General features: G+C 35.1%; 1 protein-coding gene across 2 annotated transcripts in view; it reads left to right on the forward strand.

The window, feature by feature from the left end:
- Window positions 1-21,926, forward strand: part of SMAD4 (SMAD family member 4) — a 57,140-nt gene that overhangs the window by 21,630 nt on the left and 13,584 nt on the right. For both annotated transcript variants that reach the window (XM_068563101.1, XM_068563100.1), the window contains exons 5-10: window positions 173-385; window positions 3,395-3,514; window positions 3,609-3,725; window positions 5,159-5,212; window positions 17,695-17,878; window positions 18,910-19,078. In XM_068563101.1, coding sequence (XP_068419202.1) covers window positions 173-385; window positions 3,395-3,514; window positions 3,609-3,725; window positions 5,159-5,212; window positions 17,695-17,878; window positions 18,910-19,078 — 857 coding nt within the window. The remainder of the gene's footprint in view (window positions 1-172; window positions 386-3,394; window positions 3,515-3,608; window positions 3,726-5,158; window positions 5,213-17,694; window positions 17,879-18,909; window positions 19,079-21,926) is intronic.

Below are 21,926 nucleotides of genomic sequence, written 5' to 3' on the forward strand. Positions count from 1 at the left end.
TAAATAGCTTTTGCTGATAGAATAGTATGCTTTATAAATAGTACGAGAAAATTCTGAGTTAGACTGATATACACTATAGTTGATTTTAGGTGTTGTTATATTAGTTATAAGACTTTTTTTTCTGGGAATAGAGGCTTATAAGATTTTAAAATATGTTTGCTTTTCTGTATAGCTCCACCTAGTATGTTGGTGAAGGATGAATATGTTCATGACTTTGAGGGACAGCCATCATTATCCACTGAAGGGCATTCAATTCAAACCATCCAGCATCCACCAAGTAATCGTGCATCGACGGAGACCTACAGCGCCCCAGCTCTCTTAGCCCCATCTGAGTCTAATGCTACCAGCACCACCAACTTTCCCAACATTCCTGTGGCTTCCACAAGTGAGTTGTAGAGTCACATGTAGTCAGCAAGATAAATTTTCCTAACCATTAAATATTTATAGGTAGCCACTTGGAGGAAACCTCCAAGTAAGTGAAAATTAAAATTACTATGGTATCTTTCATAGGTAAACAAGCATTAAATAGGTGTTTGAGTTGTCCTGGAAAAAAATGGTGTTTGTAATTTATTTAAATGTTCTTATGTTGATGTATAGTCACTTGGAATTTAAGTAATGATTTAAATTAATGGTGTAATTTGTACCTTATTACATGCAGAAGTAAGAAGTCTCTTAAGTTTTCAGATTTATTTTAGAGAAATATTTAAGTTACCAGCAAGTAGTTTTGAACCAAGAGGTTTATAAAAATCTGTGTTAATGGAATTGCAAGCTTTCCTCTAATCAGTATTTTTATTTTGCTTTACTGGCAGAATATTACTTTATAATAGTCATCTCAGTCTCCAATTGTGCAGACTTAGAGAAAGGAATCTTGACAAATTTGTTTTAACATATAACCCTCAAGATAGAAGTTAAGTATTTTAGTCAACTTTGAAATAAAGCTAAATTCTGTGTATCTAACTTTATTTTTTTTCTAACAAGTCTATTTTCAAAAGATTCTTCCCATTAAAGAGGTACTCACCTTCTCTGCCATGTCATGGAGGCAGAGTGCTATTAGGTTCAGCTTTTCTTGGGGCCTGGTTAAGGAAATAATGACCTTATTTTCATAGCCACCAAAGGTTGGACAGTTTTCAACTTGGCAAGTTGAGTGGCCTTTTTTTTGTTTTTAAATTAATCACAGAACAGGGTCTTGGCATTTGTATTGTGTTATTTGTACCTGCTTGCTAAGGAGATTGTATCTAAGCCCACATCAGCAGTGAATTGTTGATAGATCTGGACTGATACTTTGTTAGTTGATATCAAAGGAAGCATTATTCTGTTTACTTTAATATCAGATCAGATTCAACATAGAAAGTTGATCTTTGGAATAAATGGAGGACTGATTTCTACAATTGAGTTTCAAATAAAGTATACCAAATTTCCCCCTCTTTAATTCATTTTACCTCTTCAAACAGTATCTTTTGGATTTGCTACATGAGATGACAGTCTCACTATAGACAGCATATTCCAAGTGGGCCATATAGGTTAAACACATACTTTAGAACATGAACCTTTAACCACTTGGTGCTTCTGTTATCTGTCTACTCTTTATTCACCAATTTGGGAATATAGTTGACAAACAGTGGGTAGGGAAGGAGAATAAAAGAAGGTACTTACAGCCACTTGAGCATAGATTAGTGCCGCTTAACCTCTGTTGATACTACCTGGAGGTTGAATTTGCATGCCTTTGTTGATGCTTGCTAAAGTGACTTCATTTTAACTGTTAACGTTCCCTGGGGCCGAGTCCTATTCAAGATCAAATAAAGTGATATGAATGAAATGTGGATAATTTTGTCTTGGTGTTTTTTGGATATATTTTCACAATGAGTTATGATTACCGTAAGTTTTAGAATTTGTTGCAGAATGTTTCCTTAGATCTCAAAAAGTGTATTGATAAAATTAGAAGAAAGAAAAGAAATTGGACTAAAATAGGGGAATTGGAAGACTACATGAGCTGATTTAGTTGTTTAATTTCATTTTATGTACTTGGAATTGTGTAATGGAAATACTCAGTACAGATAACTGCAGTGGGCTTTATGCTAAGCCCACTTTATGTTCATTTGGTACCTGAATATCTTCAGGGTTTCTTTCTAAATATCTGTAGTAAATTAAAATAATTTAATTTCTTCTGCATAGTGACAATTTTTGTAAGATAGCTAAGAGTATGTAACATGTACAGTTGTTAAAAAGCAAGAGTAAAAATGTAATTAACCTTTAAAGATAACCTGCAAAAATTTGAGGGGGATGAATAGGATGGTAGCTGAAAACATCATCTTAAAAAAAAATAATTTAGGGAGTATTGAAGTAGTCTCTTTAGCTTTTAATTTTATAATCTTAGCCTTAAGGAAATGTGAGTTGTAGAGAGGAGAAAAATGTTCCTTTTTCTTGATACTTTGAGCTGTTCATTGCATATTCGAGCAGTGGTGTCATTTACTCTCTTCTATCTGATTATACTCCCATATAGATGAGAAAAGATTGAGGTAATGCCAGTAACAAATAACAATTATGGAATTTCATTGCTTTCCAAGTGAGATCACAGTTGACTTAATACTTGCTTGAAGAAATTAAGCTTTTTCTGTACAAAAAATAAAGCCTTAAAAATGTAAGCAATTTCTTAGAATGGTTTTGAATAGAACAGTTCTCCTGGTATATTACATACAGAGAGAGCAACTAATTTCTTGTGAATCCAGGAGTATGATAGTGTTCTTAGAGGCAATTCTTGATTTTTAAAAGCACATGAAAAAATTTCAAAATAGACTGACTTTTTTGTTTTGTTTTAACTAGCAGATGCTGTGCTGATTGGACAGTGGAGCTTACCTTTTTTTTTTTTTTTTAACTTTCCCACCTTACCCATCACATTCCATTTAAAATATTTGCCTGCTCTCCTTTTCTTTGATCACCCTCTAGCATTCTGCCATTACCAGTACCAGTGCTGATAATAATGAACTTTCCAGTTTTCAACATTTTCTTGAGCCTGGACTTTTGGAGTCCTAGTCAGAAAGGTCCAGAGCTAGATGGAGTGGCTGGGAGTGAGCTGATGTGCTTCTGAAGAAGTTATTATGATAGGCTAGACCTATAGTGCGGTTTTGCTGGCATTTGAAGAATATTTGTGAAGAAATGGGCCAATAAAATTAGCTAGATATTACTTAAAGATAGAATAATTTTGAACTTCTTCAAGTTAAGGTTTGCCTTTATAGATGACTGTAGGGTTTTTTATTATGTAAGCCATGGGTGAATTCCACTTTTTGCTCATCTTTATAATTGTGACTATCAGATATAATTGATCCTTCATTTACTGTATAAAACCATAGGATTGCCTCTATAAATGTACCATATTAATGTCTTCTTGTTCCTCTAGGTCAGCCTGCCAGTATACTGGCAGGCAGCCATAGTGAAGGATTGTTGCAGATAGCTTCAGGGCCTCAGCCAGGACAACAGCAGAATGGATTTACTGGTCAGCCAGCTACTTACCATCATAGTATGTATATGCTTTTTAAAATCTTCTAAGTAGTTGAGAAACAATAGGCAGAGTTTATAAAAGCAAATTAATCCATGTGGGCCTTAATTTTTAGACAGCACTACCACCTGGACTGGAAGTAGAACTGCACCATACACACCTAATTTGCCTCACCACCAAAACGGCCACCTTCAGCACCACCCGCCTCTGCCGCCCCATCCCGGACATTACTGTAAGCTCTTGTGTCTGTTGTAAGGGCCTTTTCTTTTTGAGAGCTTTGTTTGCTTTCTATTTTTTAAAAAATGTTTTTACATCTTTTATTCATCTTACAATTTAGTTTCATTAAATGATTAGTGCTTTTCAGTATTTTTTGTAAACAGTTTTATTTTTCATAGTTATGTTATCATACCTTTGTTTTAGAGGATTGATATGTACAAAATACTTTTATTTCTTTGTTGCTGATATTTCATTAACACCACATTGATTGCCATTCATTTGCTTGTTTGTTTTGTGTACGTTCTTAGATCTCATGTGTATCTGTATATCCACCCTAAGTGGATTGAAACTCCTTGAGTGTCAAGATCTCAAGGTTTCTCTCACCACAGAGTTCAGCATACCATAGACACTCAGATGTTGAATCTGTCATTCCTCTACTCTGTGCAGGCTTGATTGGGAGGGATACCCTACTGATAACCATAGCTTGTAGTTTCAGGCAGAATAGGAACATTATTCATTTGGCCTAGTAAAATCAAGAGTATAAATCTTTCATATATATTAAATCCCTTTTCCTCCATTATAAGTTTAATAATACCAAAGAAAACTTGGAAAATACACAGAGGAGTAAATAAGAAAATAAAAATTATCCAGAATCCTACTACCCAGAGATATCTACTTCTAATATTTTGTCACATTTTTCCTTCCAGTCATATAGTCGGGTATATATATAAATTTGGTGGGAGGAGGACATCAGACTGTGACTATGTTGTTGTACCCTGCTTTTTTACAGTTATGTTACTATTTTTCCATGTCTTAAGAGAATGTAATTTTTAATGGCTGCCTGGGCCAGCATAGTTGTTAAGGGTGCTGAGTTTGGACCCTTAACTGGCTGTGTGACCACTGGCAAGTTATTTAACCTCCCTAAACTTTAAGGGTAGTAATAGTAGTATCTGTCTCAAGGGATGTTGTAAGAAGTAAATGTAATAATTCATGTGAGGTGTTTAGCACATGTCTTAACACATAATAATCTCTCAGTTATGTTAGCTACTGTGCCATTTTGTAAATATTCTTAATTTAATAAACCATAAACACTTGTTTTAAAATGGACCTAACAATTTGAATTCTTATTATATATTACATTATGAATTGTACTGTATTACATGGATAATTTATAATTACATTAAATTTTACATGTACAACTATAGTAAATTGTTTAACAGTTGGCATACAGCACTAAAATGTTGGCTATTAAATAGCTACAAAAGTAATTCAAGAGTAGTTGCTTATTATAATTATAAGGTAAACTAAGTTTTTAAGTTCTTAGACATTACATAAGCTTGATCTAAACAATTCCTAAGGTATGATAGTTATATTTAAGGTTTATTAAAAGTTTCAGCATTGGAAAACTTTTAATAAATGAAAATGGGATTTTTATTGTCTTTTCTTTAGGGCCGCCAGTTCACAATGAGCTTGCATTCCAGCCTCCCATTTCTAACCATCCTGGTAAGTGTATTTCAAAATGAATTCCCTACCTTTAGCTTTTCTTTATGGCAATTGAAACACATATACACAGAGAGGTTTTAATATAACTGCAGAGTAACTTAACTTTTCAGATAAGTACAATACTCATTATGGCATTAGTTAATCAACAGTTTATGAGTAACCAATATAAGCACACATAAACTGTACATATTTGATTCTTTTTAACTGTCTCTGAAAGAAAAGACAAGAACTGCATTTTCGGCTAAAATATAAAGTACCAAAATGCCGGTTTTAAGATGCATGTAATACATAAATATGCAATAGAAGAAACTAGGTTTCAAAATAGAACAGCTGTAAAACTGTAGCTTAAAAAGCCAGGAAGAATCTGAAGTAGATGCTGAACAGAAAAATAATTCACTGTATCTGTCTTAGAAGATAGATTCAGGAATCTCTGGTTAACTGGAATTTAGAAACTATTTGCACGAAATTATGTTCAAAAGAGTAGATCAAATAGCTAAGTAAACTATAGAAGTAATAAAACAAAGTTTGGAAATAAAAGAAAATATTGAAGGCTTCTTAACATAAACAGTGGATTTTGATTTGCTTTTCTTCCCTCCATCCTATCATATCTGTTTTTCTTAGCTTAGAAAGATGCAGCTATATAATTTCAGTTCATCACCTTAATTTTCCCCCTAGTTTTACAAAAATTTTATTATGGAGAATTTCAACATATACCAAATACCAATACAGAAAATCCTCCTCATTGTACTCATTCCTCAGTTTCAGCTATTATCAACTAATGGCCAATCTTGTTTCATTTATACCCTCACCTACTTTTCATATCCTTACCTATTATTTTGATGGAAATACTATATAATCATTTGATACATAAATATTTCAGTATATATTTCCATTGAAGATTTTTTTTAAAATATAACTACAGTAACCATAATGGTCAATTTAAAGAGTAACTTATAGTTCCTCAAATAGATACATAATTTTCTTAAACAGTGTTCTGCTATTTATTATTTATGTTGGTTCTAACTTTTCTTCTAGCTGTTAAAAAAAAACATTGAGGGTAAGATCTTTATGCTTATAATTCTTCTCATATTTCAGTTTCGGGGATTTGAAGAATTTCTGGATCAAAAGGCCACATTGCTTTAGTGATCACATCAGAGTATGAGAACCAGTTTTATCATGCTCACCAGCGGAAGATGTGATACTTTAATTAACTTTTACTGATTTGGGAGGCAAATATTTGTTTTGATAAGGAGAAAAATGCTGGTGGGACAGAAATATTTTTTAACGATACATATTTACTAGTTACATGTTTACATTTTTTAACATACATATTTTAAAATCATACATATTACTAGTTAAATTATCCACTTAAGTGGATTTTCTGTATGTTATTTGCATATTTTTGTTTTAAACATTTTTTGTGGGTCAAGGGGTCTTGCCTTTCTATAAACATTTTTATTAAGAAATGTAATAAACAGAAGGTACATAAAACCAGTATACATACAGTCTGATGAATAACATTAAAGCCAACACGTGTGTAACCAACACCCAGACTGAAAATTAAAACATTGCAGCACCCCCAGAAATATTCCCTCCCCATGCATTTTGTCTCAGTGAAAAACTTTTCATCTCCTCCTACAGAGATAACCACTATCCTGCTTTTTATGGATTTTATTTTTTTGCTCTTTGAAAACGATGAATGCATCCCTAAACAATCCAGTAGTTTGGTTTTACTGCTTTTTGAAATTATATAGACGAAATCATTGTATCAGTATCTTAATTCGTGTTAATAAATATATTGTGTTAAAAGAGGGAAATCTAGAGTCTTAAGAATGAGAATTTTGCTGGCTTCAAGGCAGCATCATTGAGAATCAGTAGGGACCCCTGGCAAATCGGGGGATGTGGTTCTCAATGTTCATATGGCTTGGCAGAAGGTGGTCCACAGGAGTAGGGATAATCAGGGCTCTGAAGAAAGATCTACCGTGGATGAATGGTGGAGTGGGGTTGGGAATGGTGGCATTTAGCTAGTTATTTGGACTCCGTTTTGGATTCAGCAATTGCTTTGGCCTCTTGATGGATTTACTTCATTCTCATGGTAGAACTCATGTTGAGGCCTAACAGCTCTTGGTGGTTAGGGAATAGCATTCAGTAGTTTTGAGGATATGCATCTGTAGGACCCTGCACTGGCATTAAAGCCTCTGTTTTTGAGTAGAACGGGAAGTGACTTAATGGCGAGGATGATACTGAAAGGTCTTTGTCCACGTGGTTGTGGGAGGGGTCAGCTCTGCGCCTGTACCATTAATGGAGTCAGCTTGTTGGAACCCAGCTGGCTGTGAACTCTCTGACTGAATACGGATGGGCCCCAGAAGAGTTCTACCTCACAGCTGTTCTTCATTTCTCCTCTTGCACTGGTAAGAGAATATGCCAACTGGTCTCCCTAATGGGACAGCTTCCAGTCATAGTGCCATCCTCCGTACCATTTAATCTCTACTGCTACTCAGTATTTCTTTTAAAATTTGAATCTAGTTATGTTATTTCTCTGTTGAAGAACTTGCACTGACTTCCCTACTTATTGCTTAGCCTATAGGATAAAGTCCAAATTCCTTAGCTGGGCAGTAAAGAATCTCTGATCCGGGACCCTGCGTACTTCTCTAGCTTCATCTCTTCATACTTTAACCATCCTGAACTGCTTACCCAAGCTTGCTTCACTATATCATCCCTCTGTACTTTTTTTGTGCATGGTGTTCTCTGCCAGCTATGTTATATACTCTGTATTAGTTGTCTGTTGTCTGCTCTGGCTCATAGTCTCTTGAGCTTGCAGTCAAGTTGTTGGCTCAGGCTGCCACCGTCTGAAAGCTTTTCTGGGGTTGGAGAATTCACTTTCAGGGTGGCTTACCACATACCTGGCAAGTTAGTGGTATTGTGGGCAGGAAGCTCCAGTTTCTTTCTGCATGGACCTCTCTGTAGAGTTTCTTGAGTGTCTTCACATGGCAGCTTGCTTCCTTCAAAGTTGAGTGATCAAGAAAAAGCAAGACAGAACCTTGGGGTCTTTTAAGACTTAACCTCATAAATCACATCTTCATTTTTGTAAGATCCTGTTTTGTGGAGAGGGGACTATACAAGGATGTGAATATCAGGAGGTGAGAATCATTGGGGCCATCTTGATGCCCATACCTCACACCCCTACCCTCTTAAGTGTGGTGACCTCTTTTAAAGTCCAGCTCAAGTACACCACTGTTGTGAAGAAGCATTCCCTAATCCCTCGTGTCCCCTGCTATCTAGTACTTTGTAAACCCTAGTTAGTAGTTTACAAGATCTGCTATCCTTGTTTCATGAACAAATAGAAAAGGAAACCAAAGTAAAAATATTTTGTATTAGGTGTATGGTTAATGCAGCCCTTTAAGATTTGATTAAGACCTGCTAAAATATTCTACCACTGACTTAGGACTGTATAGTTGGGAAATATGCATATCCCTGAATACGTAAAATATTTTTAATAATTAAAAATCATCAATAATATATAGTATATCTATTTTGAGAAAGTGTTTTTGAATATAATTGCATGTATGTCTTAGGAAATATAAGTAATATAAATTGTTGAAAGTGAAAAAAAATTAGTATTGGTCTTTACCTTGGTATAAAAGATTTCAGACAGGACATATACTTGGTGATTTCTGGGCTTCGATAACTAAGTTGAAAAATATTTTTGGAAAAAGTTAATCATTTCATTTTTAATCATTTCTTTTTATGGACTAACACTCTTTTGCTTTTTTGTAAAGCTGAGATATATTCATTAAATTAAATATTGATTGCAAATTAAAGCGAAGAGTTTCCTCAGCGTCTTTGAGGTCGTTTTGGTCACTGATAAATGAATACAGAATTCACAGATTTTCAAATTCAGGTTGTGTTCTAGTACTTTGGAACTAACTACCATTTAAGAGAGTACCTTTATTTGTTCATGAAAGATTCTCATAGGACATCTCATTCAGATATAAATAATAAAAGGAATACTTAATAATGAGTCATTTAGATGCTTCAACGAAATTTCTAACTTTTTCTTGAATGACTCTTGTTTCAGAAATTAAAGATAATGCCTTGGAGACTTACATTTTCTATTATAATTGAATAACAATTTTTTGATAAAGCTGTGCTTTGTAATACGTTTTCTCATTACAAAAAATATTTAGCTGAGTTTTTATATTAAAAGAAATTCATGTTCTTAACTCGTCTGTCAAAACCTTTCCTCTGGTCAGTGATGAGCAAGCAGCCCATAGACTTCATGGGACCAGTTCAACCTCACTAATTTAAGGAACAAGAAACTAAAAATAGCAACGTCAGCAAGCACATAACAATCCCACTCCCTTTCAAATTGAGTTGGGACGTTAAGAAAGCTCTCTTGGAAATGAGTAAATTCTGTCTTGCTGTTGATACTAGTTTTGAGAGGCTGCAGACTTGTCACTTATGTGGCATTTGGTCCTTGGAGCAAAAGAGCACAGAGAGATTCAGAAAGGCTTAATGAGTATTTCCTATTACCTTCTCCTGTTTTAAAAATAAGAGTGTTCCCTCCTGGTTGTATAGCAAATTTAGAGTGGACTAGAAAAGGTTTTCACAGGGTATTTTGTATCCCAACACCACTAACTTCTCTGGATTACCTATTAGGTTACCTCTAGCCCTGTCTCTCCTCACAGATAGTAACCCCCTTCCTCCTGCTTTCCTGGGCCTTAATAATCCTTTTAATTAGATGGTCATTTTTCATCCCTGGTCCATAGTGCAACTCTGATGTCACTTTCTTTTTTATATTCAGAGCTTGCCAAATGCAGCTTTATGTAACCATCATTGTTGTATGGTGTCTGAAATATTAGGCAAACAAAAACCCCTTTGGTGACTGGGAAATAATAACATAATGTTTAAGTGTAGTTGCAGATGTTGCAATTTATGATGATAAAGGTTATTTTTCGTATTTAAACATGGGGATTATACAGCTCCCCTTTTCCCCCTCAGTTGACTCTCTTGGAAAAAAGATTGCTTGCCATGGAACTTTACTTGTAAATAGTGTTCTTCAGTATGAACTAGGAAATGCATGTACTTGGATCTCATTTTTTTAACCAGCGTTGAAAACATTCGTGACTTCAGGATATTGTTTGTAACCAAATTTACTGTTTGGGCTGATTGTTTAAAGACCTTTTTAAAGTGCTGTTACTGTTTATTGCTGCCAAAACATTGGGTAATTGTTATCTTGTCTTAAACAACCTCTTTAGTTTTCGCTTCAGCCAGTATACCTGCCTGTTGTGTTGGCTGAACCTTCTTGTCCATAGCATAATGTGATGCCTTTAATAAAGAACTTTACTGTAAGGAACAGCTGCATAAATATTTCAAAACTAGCTTTCTAAGAAGGCACTTCAGTATATCGCTAGTTTTCATGTTCTCATGATAATAAAAATATTTAAAGGAGTGTTTGTGATTAGTTGGTTGTTCTGTATGGCAAAACATTTGAATTATTAAGTTTTTGAATCACCCAGTTTTCATGTGGTCTCTTTTATTAATACTTCATTGGAAAGTACTTTTTTCCTTGACAACATTCTGAAAAGCAATTGGATACATAGACTTTACAGGATTTTTGTTTTTAATATATTTTAAGCATTAATCATACTTCATTTTAACATCTTTTGGGAGGTTTGAAAAAATGTATTTTTTTTTTTGTCATTCTGAGTATCTTTTCATATTGTTGAAAATTCTAGGTCAGCCAAAGTTCATAAATGGCACAGTGAGATGCAGATAAATAATTGGTTTATCATAGAAAACTTTCAATCTCTAATAAATGGCACTGGCCTTTTTTCCCCCCTTATGTCAGACCCCTTTCTGCTCTAGGGCTTTTGCATTTGCTTTCCTCTTGAGATGTTCATTCAGTCTCCACATAGGTACATGGTCTTCCAGGTCTGACTTTTTCAGATAGGATGTGCCCCTACTGTCTAGTCTGAAGTACCTTTCCAGTCATCTTCTGTCCCATACCCTGTTTTATTTTCTTCACAGTGTTTATCATTACCTGAGTTATCTTGTTCATTTATTTGCTTACTTGTCTGCCTCTGCACCTCCATGAAAATAGGACAGTAGCTGCCTTGTTTACTGCTGTGTGTGCCTACAGTGATTCTTATGTACCCCATAAATACCTGTTATTTAAAAAAGGAAAATCAAATAATCTGCATGTATGTGGGCTCTATGTAATAACTGTATTCAAACAAAAATTAGAAATACTTGATCAGCTATATTTGCAAACCAAACCTAGTAGTGGCTCTCTTTTCCTCAGTTATTTAAAATCATTTATTCTAGTTCAAATGAATACATTAAACACATTTTCAGAGTTAAAATTGTAGTAGTTTGAGTTATGTGTAGTGAGGTGGATGGACCTAGAGACTGTCATACAGAGTGAACTAAGTCAGAAAAACAAATACCGTATGCTAACACATATATGTGGAATCTAAAAAAAAAAATGGTTCTGAAGAACCTAGGGGCAGGACAGGAATAAAGACACAGACATAGAGAATGGACTTGAGGACACGGGGAGGGGGAAGGGTAAGCTGGGACGAAGTGAGAGAGTGGCATGGACATATGTACACTACCAAATGTAAAATAGATAGCTAGTGGGAAGCAGCCGCATAGCACAGGGAGATCAGCTTGGTGCTTTCTGACCACCTAGAGGGGTGGGATAGGGAGGGTAGGAGGGAGACACAAGAGGGAGGAGATATGGGGATGTATGTATATGTATAGCTGATTCACTTTGTTATACAGCAGAAACTAGCACACCATTGTAAAGCAATTATACTCCAATAAAGGTTTAAAAACCAATTGTAGAGAGGGCAGACAGCAGAAGCAAGAAGAACTACAATCCTGCAGCCTGTGGAACTAAAACCACATTCACAGAAAGACAGCCCTCTGCCTTTTCATCTCGTCTATGTACCAGATGAAGGAACAAGATAAAACCCTAGAAAAACAACTAAATGAAGTGGAGATAGGCAACCTTCCAGAAAAAGAATTCAGAATAATGATAGTGAAGATGATCCAGGACCTCGGAAAAAGAATGGAGGCAAAGATCGAGAAGATGTAAGAAATGTTTAACAAAGACCTAGAAGAATTAAAGACCAGACAAACAGAGATGAACAATACAATAACTGAAGTGAAAAATACACTAGAAGGAGTCAATAGCAGAATAACTGAAGCAGAAGAACGGATAAGTGACCTGGAAGACAGAATGGTGGAATTTACGGCTACAGAACAGAATTAAAAAAAAAGAATGAAAAGAAATGAAGGCAGCCTAAGAGACCTCTGGGACAACATTAAATGCAGCAACATTCTCACTATAGGGGTCCCAGAAGGAGAAGAGAGAGAGAAAGGACCCGAGAAAATATTTGAAGAGATATAGTTGAAAACTTCCCTAACGTGGGAAAGGAAATAGCCACCCAAGTCAAGGAAGTGCAGAGAGTCCCATACAGGATAAGCCCAAGCAGAAACACACCGAGACACATAGTAATCAAATTGGCAAAAATTAAAGAGAAAAATTATTGAAAGCAGCAAGGGAAACATGGCAACATACAAGGGAACTCCCATAACGTTAACAGCTGATTTCTCAGCAGAAACTCTACAAGCCGGAAGGGAGTGGCATGACATATTTAAAGTGATGAAAGGGAAGAACCTACAACCAGGATTACTTTACCCAGCAAGGATCTCATTCAGATTTGATGGAGAAATCAAAAGCTTTACAGACAAGCAAAAGCGAAGAGAATTCAGCACCACCAAACCAGCTCTACAACAAATGCTAAAGGAAATTCTCTAAGTGGGAAACACAAGAGAAGAAAAGGACCTACAAAAACAAACCCAAAACAATTAAGAAAATGGTATTAGGAACATACATATCGATAATTACCTTAAACGTGAAAGGATTAAATGCTCCAACCAAAAGACACAGGCTCGCTGAATGGATACAAAAACAAGACCCATCTATATGCTGTCTACAAGAGACCCACTTCAGACCTAGGGACACATACAGACTGAAAGTGAGGGGATGGAAAAAGATATTCCATGCAAACGGAAATCAAAAGAAAGCTGGAGTAGCAATACTCATATCAGATAAAATGGACTTTAAAGTAAAGAAGGTTACAAGAGACAAGGAAGGACACTACAGAATGATCAAGGGGTCAGTCCAAGAAGAAGATATAACAATTATATATGCACCCAACAAAGGAGCACCTCAATACATAAGGCAACTGCTGACAGCTCTAAAAGAGGAAATCGACAGTAACACAATAATAGTGGGGGACTTTAACACCTCACTTACACCAATGGACAGATCATCCAAACAGAAAATTAATAAGGAAGCACAAGCTTTAAATGACACAGTAGAGCAGATAGATTTAATTGATATTTTTAGGACATTCCATCCCAAAACAGCAGATTACACTTTCTTCTCAAGTGCACACAGAACACTCTCCAGGGTAGATCACATCTTGGGTCACAAATCAAGCCTCAGTAAATTTAAGAATATTGAGATCATATCAAGCATCTTTTCTGACCACAACGCTATGAGATTAGAAATCAGTTACAGGGAAAAAAACGTAAAAAACACAGACACATGGAAGCTAAACAATATGTTGTTAAATAACCAAGAGATCACTGAAGAAATCAAAGAGGAAATCAAAAAATACCTAGAGACAAATGACAATGAAAACACGACGATCCAAAACCTATGGGATGCAGCAAAAGCAGTTCTGAGAGGGAAGTTTATAGCAATACAATCCTACCTCAAGAAACAACAAACATCTCAAATAAACAATCTAACCTTACACCTAAAGGAACTAGAGAAAGAAGAACAAACAAAACCCAAAGTTAGTAGAAGGAAAGAAATCATAAAGATCAGCAGAAATAAATGAAAGAGAAACAAAGAAAACAATAGTAAAAATCAATAAAGCTAAAAGCTGGTTCTTTGAGAAGATAAAATTGATAAACCTTTAGCCAGACTCATCAAGAAAAAGAGGGAGAGGACTCAAATCAATAAAATTAGAAATGAAAAAGGAGAAGTTACAACAGAGACCACAGAAATACAAAGCATCCTAAGAGACTACTGCAAGCAACTCCATGCTAATAAAATGGACAACCTGGAAGAAATGGACAAATTCTTAGAAAGGTATAACCTTCCAAGACTGAACCAGAAAGAAATAGAAAATATGAACAGACCAATCACAAGTAATGAAATTGAAACTGTGATTAAAAATCTCCCAACAAACAAGTCCAGGACCAGATGGCTTCACAGGTGAATTCTATCAAACGTTCAGAGAAGAGCTAACACCTATCCTTCTCAAACTCTTCCAAAAAATTGCAGAGGAAGGAACACTCCCAAACTCATTCTGTGAGGCCACCATCACCCTGATACCAAAACCAGACAAAGATACTACAAAAAAAGAAAATTACAGACCGATACCACTGATGAATATAGATGCAAAAATCCTCAACAAAATACTAGCGAACAGAATCCAACAACACATTAAAAGGATCATACACCATGATCAAGTGGGATTTATCCCAGGGATGCAAGGATTCTTCAATATATGCAAATCAATCAATGTGATACACCATATTAACAAATTGAAGAATAAAAACCATATGATCATCTCAATAGATGCAGAAAAAGCTTTTGACAAAATTCAACACCTATTTATGATAAAAACTCCCCAGAAAGTGGGCATAGAGGGAACCTACCTCAACAAAATGAAGGCCATATACGACAAACCCACAGCAAACATTCTTGGTGAAAAAGTGAATGCATTTCCTCTAAGATCAGGAAGAAGACAGGGATGTCCACTCTCACCACTATTATTCAACATAGTTTTGGAAGTCCTGGCCGCCACAATCAGACAAGAAAGAGAAGTAAAAGGAATACAGATTGGAAAAGAAGAAGTAAAACTATCACTGTTTGCAGATGACATGATACTATACATAGAGAATCCCAAAGATGCTACCAGAAAACTACTAGAGCTAATCAATGGATTTGGTAAAGTTGCAGGATACAAAATTAATGCACAGAAATCTCTTGCATTCCTATACACTAATGATGAAAAATCTGAAAGAGAAATTAAGGAAACACTCCCATTTACCATTGCAACAAAAAAAATAAAATACCTAGGAATAAACCTACCTAGCGAGACGAAAGACCTGTATGCAGAAAAGTATAAGACACTGATGAAAGAAATTAAAGATGATACCAGCAGATGGAGAGGTATACCATGTTCTTGGATTGGAAGAATCAATATTGTGAAGATGACTCTACTACCCAAAGCAATCTACAGATTCAGTGCAATCCCTATCAAATTACCGATGGCATTTTTTGCAGAACTAGAACAAAAAATCTTAAAATTTGTATGGAATCACAAAAGACCCCGAATAGCCAAAGGAGTCTTGAGGGAAAAAAACGGAGCTGGAGGAATCAGACTTCCTGACTTCAGGCTATACTACAAAGCTTCAGTAATCAAGACAATATGGTACTGGCACAAAAACAGAAACAGAGATCAATGGAACAAGATAGAAAGCCCAGAGGCAAACCCACGCACCTATGGTCAACTAATCCATGACAAAGGAGGCAAGGATATACAATGGAGAAAAGATAGTCTCTTCAATAAGTGGTGCTGCGAAAACTGGACAGCTACATGTAAAAGAATGAAATTAGAACACTCCCTAACACCATACACAAAAATAAACTCAAAATGGATTAGAGACCTAAATGTAAGACCAGACACTATGAAACTCTTAGAGGAAAACATAGGAAGAACACTCTTTGACATACGTTACAGCAAGATCTTTTTTGATCCACCTCCTAGAGTAATGGAAATAACAGAAATAAACAAATGGGACCTAATGTAACTTAAAACATTTGCACAGCAAAGGAAACTACAAAGAAGACAAAAAGACAACCCTCAGAATGGGAGAAAATATTTGCAAAGGAATCAACGGACAAAGGATTAATCTCCAAAATATATAAACAGCTCATGCAGCTCAATATTAAAGAAACAAACAACCCAATCCAAAAATGGGCAGAAGACCTAAATAGACATTTCTCCACAAAAGACATACAGATGGCCAAGAAGCACATGAAAAGCTGCTCAACATCACTAATTATTAGAGAAATGCAAATCAAAACTACAATGAGGTATCACCTCACACCAGTTAGAATGGGTATCATCAGAAAATCTACAAAGAGCAAATGCTGGAGTGGGTGTGGAGAAAAGGGAACCCTCTTGCACTGTTGGTGGGAATGTAAATTGACACAGCCACTATGGAGGACAGTATGAAGGTTCTTTAAAAAACTAAAAATAGAATTACCATATGACCCAGCAATCCCACTACTGGAAACCATAATTCAAAAAGGCACATGCACCCCAGTGTTCATTGCAGCACTATTTACAATAGCCAGGACATGGAAGTAACCTAAATGCCCATTGACAGACGAATGGATAAAGAAGATGTGGTACATATATACAATGGAATATTACTCAGCCATAAAAAGGAACGCATTGGGTCATTTGTAGAAACGTGGATGGATCTAGAGACTCTCATACAGAGTGAAGTAAGTGAGACAGAGAAAAACAAATATCATATATTAACGCATATATGTGGAACCTAGAAAAATGGTGCAGATGAACCAGTTAGCAGGGCAGAAATTGAGACACAGATGTAGAGAACAAACATATGGACACCAAGGGGGGAAAGCGGCAGGGGAGTGGGGATGGTGGTGTGATGAACTGGGAGATTGGGATTGACATGTATACACTGATGTGTATAAAATGGATGACTAATAAGAACCTGCTGTGTAAAAAAATAATTTAAAAAAATTGTAGTAGTTAACATGAATGGACTTCACTAAAAATACAGATGGGACATATGACCTTTCATCCAAGAGACAATTGAAAATTTCTGCTCATAGAAACTGTCTAGTTGGAGTGTAATTAACCTTGACTCTAGTCTGTGATGTCTGACTTGGTTATGCCCTCTCTCTCATTTAGGGATCTATAATATATACCATAGATTGATGTTATTCAAGAACACTTCTCTGAAATACGTATTAGAATCAGTGTGCTTTAAAAAAAAATAAAAGTTCAGACTACATAGAAAATACTATGTGCAGTTAGATGAAACATCATGGTAAAAAAATTTATGATTCTAATTATTTCCCATCTTTAAATTCCCTGTTGATTGGGTACTTTCAGGTAAGAACCAAATTCCAGATTTTAAAAACTACTTTTTTTAAGTTTCAAGAATGTTAGATACTAAGCTGAAAAGTAGAAGACATGGCAGTGCCTACTTTATAATGCATTATAAATTCATTTGGGTGCTCTCCCCTTCCTTCACCCTTTAAGAAAATCTTTGTCATATGGAGTGAAAGTGAAAGCCTTAAATCTTTCTCACATGATTGGCTCTTCTCTCCCATTTATCTCCTATAGCTCCTGAGTATTGGTGTTCCATTGCTTACTTTGAAATGGATGTTCAAGTAGGAGAGACGTTTAAGGTTCCTTCAAGCTGTCCTGTTGTTACTGTTGATGGTTATGTAGACCCTTCTGGAGGAGATCGCTTTTGCTTGGGTCAACTCTCCAATGTCCACAGGACAGAAGCCATTGAGAGAGCAAGGTATTGATTGTATAGTTAGATAGTTAATTTTAAAAATTAAACATAGTACATTGTCTTTTATTCAAAGATATCTTTCAATGTAAATTATGTTTTCGAATATAGATAAAAGAATAAAGATCGTCTTGAAAATTCAGAATTTGTAAGCATTTCATTTTAATTGTAGATGTTTGTTATTTAAAAGATGATAAAATACAGTCTTTTTTAAAAAGTTAGTGAGGTTTCTGTGTTTTGAATAGTAACTAGACCTTTTGGAACCCGGTTTGAAAACTAGTTTTTATCTCCTCTGATTGTATGGTATTTCTCCAAATTTATTGAGAGGAAATAACATAAAATGAAGACATGTTTCCACAAGTGTTATTTATAATGGAAGACTGATAATAAAAGGGAAATGCTTAAGTAAATTTTAATGAACTTTCATTTTTATGCAGTCATTAAAATATAAAAAGTTTACGTAATCAAATGTAAATACTTAAGATGAAATATTAGAGGAAAACATACACAATTTTAGGTACTGTGTGATCTCAACTCTTTAAGGAAATGTGTGTGTGCATAAGCACATAATCTTGGCTCTATCACTAGCTGTGTGATTTTGGCAAATTATCTACTCTCTAAGCCAGTGCTGTCTAATAGAATTTTCTGTGATGAAGGAAATGGTTTATATCTGTGCAGTCCAGTATAGTAACTTCCAGCCACATGTAGCTGTTGAGCAGTTAAAATTTGGCTCATGTAATTAACTGAATTTTTAAATGAATTTTAATTGAATTGTGACGGTTAAGTGAGAATTTATATTGAATGTTCCTGACACATAATAAGCATTATGTGAATGTTCATCATTATTACACATGAATAGGATACTAAAAAAAGAAAGAAACATACAGAAATGTTAACAGTGGCTATCTTTTGGTTATGGTGTTATATAATGTCCTTTATTCTTTAAGATTTTTCAGTATTGGGTATGCTCTATAATCTGAACTAAAATTTATTTTTAAATACTTATCAAAATGAAATGTGATTCACTTTTTCTTCCTAAGGTTGCACATAGGCAAAGGTGTGCAGTTGGAATGTAAAGGTGAAGGTGATGTTTGGGTCAGGTGCCTTAGTGACCACGCAGTCTTTGTACAGAGCTACTACTTAGACAGAGAAGCTGGGCGTGCACCTGGAGACGCTGTTCATAAGATCTACCCAAGTGCATATATAAAGGTTAGTTGCAGTTTTACTCAAATATTTTAGACTTGGAAAGCTCTGTTTGTTGTTTCAAGAATTGAGATGGAGGTGGGAGGAGTGTAAAAATGTCTTTTTATGTATTGAATAATCAGAAATTATGTTTGTATATAAAACACATTTCCTGGGGACTTTTATTGACATGATTGGTTATCTAGTTTTGTGGATGCATTCATGCCCTATTGTTTTATTAGCAAATTTGTTAAATGTTTTAGAGTAATACACAGGCTCTTGAAAATACTGAGTGAAACCTCCAAATTTCCTTTGATATAAAATATGTAAAACTCAGACTCTGAAATTGCATCTTAGCCAACCTTTAGGATTTTATGGAAGGGAATTCTAAAAGTATAGCTTTTCAGATTAAGAACTGAGAAATGAAAAATTCTTCAGTACCACTTTTTTTAAGGTTATTTTGTGCATTAAATAGTTTTATTTACTATATTATTTTGCAAATTAAGCCTGAGGTATTTTTCATTAATTATTACATATTCAACCTATTTTAATTTTAATTTATAACATACACTGTTTTTGAAAGCGGAAGATGGTAATTAGATACCCTAAATATATTTCTAATTTCAGATTTTTCACCATCATCCTCAGCATCTTTAAGATTAGCTATTGTAAGTTAGTGGAATTAACTCTACCTCATCACTTAGTCCTAGGAAATTGCTTAGCACACAAATAGAATTATCTTTATTTGTGTTTTCTAATTTTTCCACAAGGAATTTTGCTTATTTGTGCTTTGTTATTATTTTTAAGTGGTGCTGTGTTTCCTCATATGCTTTGTAATCTATTTAATATTTGTTGGCAAGTTTGTCTCAAGAGATTTTTTTTTTTTCCTCCCTGTCATTGCTTCTCCCTGTAGGGCAGTTTTGCCTTAGTCTGGCACCCTGGGATCCACATCTCAGGACCAATTCTTATATTTAGAAGGTAGAGGAATTTTTGTCCCTTGAGGAAATTGAGTTCCAATCCCCAGGTATGCTCAGGGCCTAATTCCTGTTGCATAGATTTCTCTGATGCTTACCTATGCCATGGACAAGAATTTTATTCCTAGTTGCATTTCTGAGTTAACTGTCAAACTGTTTTACCAGCACTTGATTTATGGGCAGGTGCCCAGTTGTAGCCCTCGGAGAGCCTGTTTTCTCTTTCCATATCACTCTGAGAAGTCAAATTCCTGTCCTCCACACCTGTTTGGTGCTGGTACCCCAAGTACCTTCTGTCTTTCGTCCTTGCTCTCCACTGTGGATTTTGTTTATCCATCATAAGTTAATGGACATGAGTTGTTTCTACTTTTTGGCTGTTATGAATAATGCTGCTATGAATAGTCATGTACAAGTTTTTAGGTAGATGTATTTTTTCATTTTCTTGGATATATGCCTAGGAGTGGAGTTGCTGTGTCATAAGATAACTCTGTGTCTGACTTTCTGAGGGACTGCCAGACTGTTTTCCTCCAGCAATGTATATGGAGGGTTTCTGTTTCTCTGTATTCTCACTAACACTTGTTATTATCTGCCTTTTTTATTTTAGCCATCCTAGTGGATATGAAGTGGTTTTGTGGTTTTGATTTGCATTTCCTTAATGGCTAATAATGTTGAACTTCTTTTTGTGTGTTTATTGGCCATTTGTGTATCTTCTTTGGAGAAATGTCTGTTCAGATCTTTTCCCATTTTTTAATTGGGTTTTTTAGTCTTTTTATTATTGTTGTAAGTGTTCTTTGTATATTCTGGGTATCAGTCCTTTATCAGATACATGATTTGCAAATATTTTCTTCCGTTCTTTGGCTCATCTTTCACTTTTTTCATGCTAATGGTTTGCAGCACAAAAGTTTTAAAATTTGGTATAGTCCATCTGTTCTTCGGTTGCTTGTGCTTTTGGTGTCATATCTGAGAAACCATTGCCTAAGGCAAGGTCATGAAGATTTATGCCTGTGTTTTCTTCTAAGCGTTTTATACTTTTAGGTCTTACATTTAGGTCTATGATCCATTTTGAGTGAATTTTTGTGTATGGTGTAGGGAAAGGATCCCACTTCGTTCTTTTGTATGAGAACCAGTTGTTCCAGCAACCATTTGTTCAAAAGACTGTCCTTTCCCTTACTGAATTATCTTGACACCCTGTTGAAAACTCAATTGACCTTAAGTGATAAAGGTTTTTTTTCTGGGCCATCAATTCTGTTTCGTTGCTGTATATATCTATCCTTGTGACAGTACTACCCTTTCTTGATTGCTGTAGCTTTGTAGGAAGTTTTGAAATTGGGGAGTGTGAGCTCTCCAACTTTGTTATTTTTCAGGATTATTTTGGCTATTGCCAGCCCCTTGGATTTCCACGTGAATTTTATGATTGGCTTGGAAGATATCTATTTTTAATAGCTTTTCTAGCCTTTGTATATGTTTGGAGCAGAGAGAGAAGGTGATTACGCGTAACTATGCATTCATCTTGACTGCAAGTCTCTGGATTACTTGTGCAATTAGAAGTGAATGGACAGAGGACTACAGTGTTGAATATATACTTTGTGCCAGACAGTAGTTATGAACTTAATGGATATGAGGTAGTATTTAAAACATTTAAGCTTAAAAAATGTGGAATCTTGTATAATTAATTTCTAAGATTGTCAAATAATGTAGTATCTCTATTTTGGTACAAATGGTCCTTGAAAAACCACCCAGGTATGAGACATGTCATCACTTGATAAACCGCTGTCATGGAGAGATTTTTATAGCAATCTCAGACTTTTGCCTTGAACAATAAATAACTATCTTGTGATACATTTTAGTGGAGTAAAAAACATCCCATTTTTGTTGTATTAACTAAGATTTAAAAATAGTTATTT

Source organism: Eschrichtius robustus, chromosome 14 (assembly GCF_028021215.1).
Source record: "Eschrichtius robustus isolate mEscRob2 chromosome 14, mEscRob2.pri, whole genome shotgun sequence".
In the NCBI taxonomy this organism is placed as follows: Eukaryota; Metazoa; Chordata; class Mammalia; order Artiodactyla; family Eschrichtiidae; genus Eschrichtius; species Eschrichtius robustus.